The sequence below is a fragment of the Prunus persica genome, chromosome G8 (genome assembly GCF_000346465.2).
Source record: "Prunus persica cultivar Lovell chromosome G8, Prunus_persica_NCBIv2, whole genome shotgun sequence".
In the NCBI taxonomy this organism is placed as follows: Eukaryota; Viridiplantae; Streptophyta; class Magnoliopsida; order Rosales; family Rosaceae; genus Prunus; species Prunus persica.
The window spans coordinates 20,925,322-20,931,324 of NC_034016.1; the positions used below are offsets into that span (position 1 = coordinate 20,925,322).

The 6,003-nt window shown below is 38.6% G+C and overlaps 1 protein-coding gene across 3 annotated transcripts; it reads left to right on the forward strand.

The window, feature by feature from the left end:
* LOC18767633 (type I inositol polyphosphate 5-phosphatase 4) lies at positions 289–5,649 on the forward strand. 3 transcript variants are annotated; one of them, XM_020569628.1, is made up of 16 exons: positions 289–535; positions 796–921; positions 1,252–1,305; positions 1,384–1,471; positions 1,909–1,977; positions 2,139–2,226; positions 2,387–2,491; positions 2,578–3,196; positions 3,276–3,469; positions 3,634–3,742; positions 3,909–4,057; positions 4,184–4,496; positions 4,603–4,688; positions 4,937–5,034; positions 5,187–5,265; positions 5,380–5,649. In XM_020569628.1, the coding sequence occupies exons 3-12, from the start codon at positions 1,276–1,278 to the stop codon at positions 4,413–4,415; spliced, it is 1,683 nt and encodes a 560-aa protein (XP_020425217.1). In that variant the 5' UTR covers positions 289–535; positions 796–921; positions 1,252–1,275; the 3' UTR covers positions 4,416–4,496; positions 4,603–4,688; positions 4,937–5,034; positions 5,187–5,265; positions 5,380–5,649. The 3 variants fall into 3 exon arrangements, with proteins under 3 accessions (XP_020425217.1, XP_007201624.1, XP_020425218.1); XM_007201562.2 differs by having other exon boundaries at positions 289–921; XM_020569629.1 differs by having other exon boundaries at positions 289–921; positions 4,966–5,034.

Genomic DNA, 6,003 nt, shown 5'->3' on the forward strand with positions numbered 1-6,003 from the left:
GAACAGTCTTGACCTATACAAAAATTTTCCTCCAAACATTCCAAGCAAATCTGCAAAACACAATCACATATTTTAAAAGGTTTACCAACCAAGTCGACCCAGTCACTCTGTCACATACCAAAAGATTAAAATCAGAAAAAATATATATTTCAAAGAAGAAACACAGAAAGGGAAACAAACTCCCAAATGCAATATTCCTTTTCTTTTTTTCTTTTTTAATTTTTTTGCAGGTGTTCTTTTAACTGCTTTTTTAACTGGTAGAAGACCAAATGGAGGAGTGGGTACAAGTCCTGCTGCTGCTTGGGCATTAGATCAAACCTAACTTTGCTGACCGTGGCCAGAAATTTTAGAGAGAGAAAGGGTTGCCAGTGAGAGAGAGAGAGAGAGAGAAAGGGTTGCCAGTGAGAGAGAGAGAGAGAGAGAGAGAGAGAGTGTGTGTGTGTTGGGTGTGAGTGGGTGACCAATATAATCCAAAGCCCTCAGTGCCCCTCCCCAAGTCCCCAAGCAAAGGGCTGGCCTGGCCTTGGATTTTGGGGTAAAAAGCCTCAGACACAGAGAGCCAAGCTCTCTCTCCTCCTTCCTCACTTATAGACTCACTTTATTCTCTCTTCAAATTCGATACTTTGCTCTGTACCCATAACGAGGTTTTTTTTACCAGAGACAACACCACACACATAAACACATGAACACACACACACACACACACACACACTCTCTCTCTCTCTCTCTCTCTCTCTCTCTCTCTCTCTCTCTCTCTCTCTCTATGAATCCTGCATTGTCTTCTTGTTTCCTCAGGATCTCATCATAGTCTTCTACCAATAGAGGGCTGTCCTTTTCTGTATCTTTCCGTTTGAGTTTCCTCTGTTTATTCTCTCTGCCAAACACAGAAGAGGGAAGTGCAAAGAGAAAAGTACCAACGAGGTAATTTGGATTTTTACCTTGTGTTTGGAAGCTCGGAAACTAAAATGCCCAGGCACTGGACTTTTCCTTGTTCTCCCACTTGGTTTTTCTTCATTACTTGAGAAAACAGGGGATTACCCATTTGTTCTGTTCTTCTCCTAAGAAAATCAGTGAGCTTTTCCCATTGTTTTTAGCACAAAACCAGAGCTTGAACCTGTGCCTGGGTTTCTTTTGGTTCCTCAGTTTTAATTTTGTTCATATTCTTCTTCTCCCTCCGCATTCATTTGTAAAAGGAAATAGAAAGTGTTGGTCACACGGAGCTGAAATTGGCCATTATTTCTGTAAATCCAGATAGCCTTATGAAGCAGTGAAACAATGAGAGATGGGAATTCCAAGAAAAGCAAGGTTTGATAAATGCCAGAACTTGTCTGATTTTGTGTGCATTTTTGTTCTAAGATTGCTGACTCTGTGTTCTTGGTGAAGCTTTCATGGCCCAAGACACTGGTCAAGAAGTGGTTCAATATTAAGAGCAAAGCCGAGGACTTTGACGCAGACGACGCCGTTTATAGAGGTCATTGGCCTATCTCTTGGTCTCATATACATGCATGATTTGGGTGTCAATTTGGGATTCTGGATTAGGCAATCTTGGATTTTTTAGCAAGATCAGAAATGGGATTTCTCTGCAACTTGTTAGCTGAACTGTTTTAGATTCTTCTATACCCTGATACACACTACCAATGTTCTACACTGCATCACTGCTAGTTTGGTACAAAAACTTTGGTTTGAATGGGGTCTGCTGCTTCTATCTCTATTTGCAGTTCAAGATCTTTGTTTTCTATTTCTTCCTCTTTCTGAAATTCTTTCTTTTATTAAATTTTTTTTTTTTTGTAATTTGAAATGTTCTGATTGTTTTATTTTTGTTTTCTTGTGGTGTTTGAATGTGTGCTCTTGATTCATTAACAGTGGAAAGAGCGCAGCTTTAACAACTTTATGGGTTTTCTTTTTCAGGTGGTGATGAAGAGTGGAGGAACACCTATTCAGAGAGGGAGGCATGCACAATCAAGAAAAGCAAAACAGGTTCAGTATCAGGCAGAGCAGTATTGCTTTGGACCACACCATTCTTAACCCTCATTAGTATAGCATCAAACAAAATAAAATTATGCTTTTTCAAAGTTTTCTAATTTCTAGCCAATTTTTAATTTGGACTAATCCCTCTGAAACTCCAACTAAATGTACAGAAAGATTAAGTAAGAGGCACTCTGATAGAGTCCGAAGGGGTAAGATTGACATGGACGCATCACAAGTTACAGATGTACACAATTATAGGTATGTCTTTCTTAAGCATTGTCTTGTAAGCACTTTTTCTTTCTGGATGAAAAGATTTAGACCAAATTTTTTCGGGGAAGCCTTCTCTTCTATGTAATATGTATTGGGTGTCTCTGCAACAGTTGGTTTTATTTGTATTTTCCTTTCCGTGTGGGCACAGGATCTTTGTAGCTACATGGAATGTGGCTGGAAAATCTCCTCCAAGTTGTCTGAATCTTGAAGATTGGCTCCACACCTCTCCTCCTGCTGATATTTATGTTCTTGGGTATGTTCTGCAGATCAAGATATGTTCTCTCCAATATATGCAACATTTGTTGTGGTAACAAAATCCTCAATCCTTTTGGTTTCCAGGTTTCAGGAAATAGTTCCTTTGAATGCTGGCAATGTTTTGGGCACAGAAGATAACGGCCCAGCAAAAAAGTGGCTAGCTCTTATAAGGAAGACTCTAAATAATCTTCCTGGAACAAGTGGTGGTTGCCATACACCTTCACCAATTCCTGATCCAATTGTAGAATTAGATGCAGACTTTGAAGGATCAACAAAGCAGAAGGCTTCCTCTTTCTTTCACCGCAGGTCCTTTCAGTCCTTGAGCCGCAGCATGAGAATGGACAATGACATGTCAATGCCGCAACCCCGACTTGATCGACGATTCAGTGTTTGTGATCGGGTTATGTTTGGGCACAGACCAAGTGATTATGACCCCAATTACAGATGGGGTTCCTCTGACGATGAGAATGGACCTGGTGATTCACCTGTTGTCACACAGTATTCACCAATGTCCAACAGTGGGTCTTTCTCATTGGAGGATAGAGATAGACAGCCAGGGAACTCAAGATACTGCTTGGTTGCCAGCAAACAAATGGTTGGTATATTTTTGACAGTATGGGTAAAAAGTGATCTTAGAGATGATGTCCGCAATATGAAAGTGTCTTGTGTTGGAAGAGGATTAATGGGCTATCTTGGAAATAAGGTACAAATCTTTCTAATATATGTCTAACTTCAGAGCAAGATGAAGAAAACACAGAATCTTATTCTCTTGAGTTTTCCAGGGTTCAATTTCCATTAGCATGTCTTTGCACCAAACAAGCTTTTGCTTCATCTGTAGTCATCTGACCTCTGGCCAGAAGGAAGGAGATGAACTTCGAAGAAATTCTGATGTCATGGAGATCCTGAGGAAGACAAGGTTTCCCAGGGTTCATGGCATGGGAGATGAAAACTCTCCTCAGACAATACTAGAGCATGAGTAAGTCCCCCCCTTTGTCCAATTTTTGTAATATTTGCTTTATGTAAGTCTTTTATATGCTTGTCTAGTCTCTCTATTCTTTCTCTTGGATTATTGAAGTTGAAATTCTGTTAAGAAACTTGCCTTACAGTGCAAAAGTTTGAAATCTTATTTTCCTTCTGCAGTCGAATCATTTGGCTTGGGGATTTAAATTATCGCATTGCCCTTTCTTACCGCTCTGCAAAAGCTCTTGTTGAGATGCGCAACTGGAGGGCATTGTTAGAGAATGACCAGGCATGTTACCTATTCCCCTACAAGCATTGTGCTTTTGTTTCAAATGTGTTATTCTTGTGTTCCCCCTTGGGGCCAAAAAGGAAAGGAAAGAAAAAAGCGTTATGGTCTTTATTTGACTTACTTTAGAATTTATTGTATCTGAAATTTATATGGTTTATACTCTCAGCTGAGGATAGAGCAAAGACGAGGACGAGTCTTTGAGGGATGGAGTGAAGGAAAGATATATTTCCCTCCGACATACAAATATTTAAATAATTCAGATAGGTATGCAGGTGATGATAGGCACACCAAGGAGAAGCGAAGAACTCCAGCATGGTAAGAACAAACCTCTTACATCTGTGAAAATGGAAAAGTTATCAGGCATTTTATTGTAACATAACTATGAAAGCATTTAGTTTTTGTGATTATATGAAAATCTAAACTTGCTATCTGCGTGTGAAGGTGTGATCGTATATTATGGCACGGAAGAGGCATTTATCAATTGTCTTATGTTCGTGGGGAGTCAAAGTTCTCAGATCATAGGCCAGTTTACAGCGTATTTCTGGCCGAGGTTGAGTCTATTAACCGTAACCGAATCAAGAAAAGCATGAGTTGTTCCAGTTCCAGAATTGAGGTAGAGGAGCTGTTACCACACTCGCATGGATATAGAAACATTGACCTCAATTTCTATTGAAGGCTGGCCTTCCCTTTCTGTCCAGTATGCTCAGCTCAGGACAACTGAAGCAGAATTTAATGCACTGTTACATTACATCAGGTAATATTCTAAAATGTGGAATGCGCGCCTGTCTTCTCCATTCTTTGCATATTTTTGTGATTTAATTTATCTATAACTAAATCAAATTTTCACGGGCTGTAAACAGGAATTCCTACAGATTCAAAAATGCTATTAGTGAAGTACAAATTTTTCCTGGAATTCCAGCCCCATTTGACCTCCTGGATCAGTCAGGTAAATTTTGCCTTGTTTCCTCGTATTAAAAATGATCTTTTGTCATTACTACCATATAAAATAATGTTGCTGTCATGAAAAAGTTGGATTCTTTAGTCCATTAAGGCTCGGTTGACTTCATACTCATGCATGAAAAGATAGAATATGTACTGTGCATAGTTTTTGAAAGCATGGCCATAAAACGTCTTCTTTCCCATTAAAGTTTATTGTTGAGAAGATTTCTTTGTCTTGTTCTTTCCTCTTATCAGTGAATCTTTGGTCCCCAATTTGCAAGTAGGCACAGCTGCAAAGAAAATTCTGCCATGATGGTGATAAAGACAGTCTGTTGCCCACAATCCAAAAGAAGGTTGGCCTCTCACTTTCTTTCCTTTTCTCAGTTTGGCTGCAATTCTTCTTCCCACATTCTTTTGTCCAATTCTCTCCATACCTTCCCTCATCACACAGCAGGTACAAAACTTATGTGATTCTGTCGATAACTTTTACCCCACATGTTTGCAGGTTTCAATTCTTTTCATCCCAATTGGCAAACTTGGAACTTTCTGGCACAACGGTTTTTAGTAGTGATCTTGGTAATGAGGTAAGATTAAGAATTAAATTACAGAACTTTTGTTTGGTTTCTATGACCTGTAAAAAAGAACCCTAAACTTATCCATTCATAAGAATCATAACTAACTACTGTTGATTTTTGTAGGATGAGCTGAGCTGATCCATTTGGAGGAGCCAAGTTGGTTTGACATCAAATTTGTTGACAATTCTTTTTGAATAAAAAATTAGATAAAATCAGTGAAGTGTCCAGTGGATTATAAATATTAAAAAAAAATAGAGGAGCAAATCAACACTGTTGCTTAGTGTTTTTTTTATTCATTTCTGTTTTTGTCGTACTGGATAAAGAGAAAAGAAGTGAGATGTGATTGATACTCATTGCTGGTGAAAGAAAAAAAGGGAAGTTGAACATCTGATTGATATAAAGTTTTCTTTGCTGTTGCTGCTAATGATTTTGCCTACACAAATAAATAAATAAAATTCAGTTTTGCTCAAGTTCTTCACCAATCTTTGGTTTGTGTGGTTGCACCAAAATGGAAATAAACAAATTGGTTCGTGAGGGCAAAACCTATAGACGTGGGCTCCCCTAAACCTATAACATATTCATCAGTCTTCTCAATGCAATCTTGTCTGCAGCAGCAAAGCAATCAGAGAACAAAAACAACCCACTTTTTTTTTTCGGTGGCAAGAATTAAAACCCCGCATCAAATCTAACAAAAAAGCAATAAATTAAAAGAATTGATAAAAAAATTTCTTGAAAGCATAGAGACCA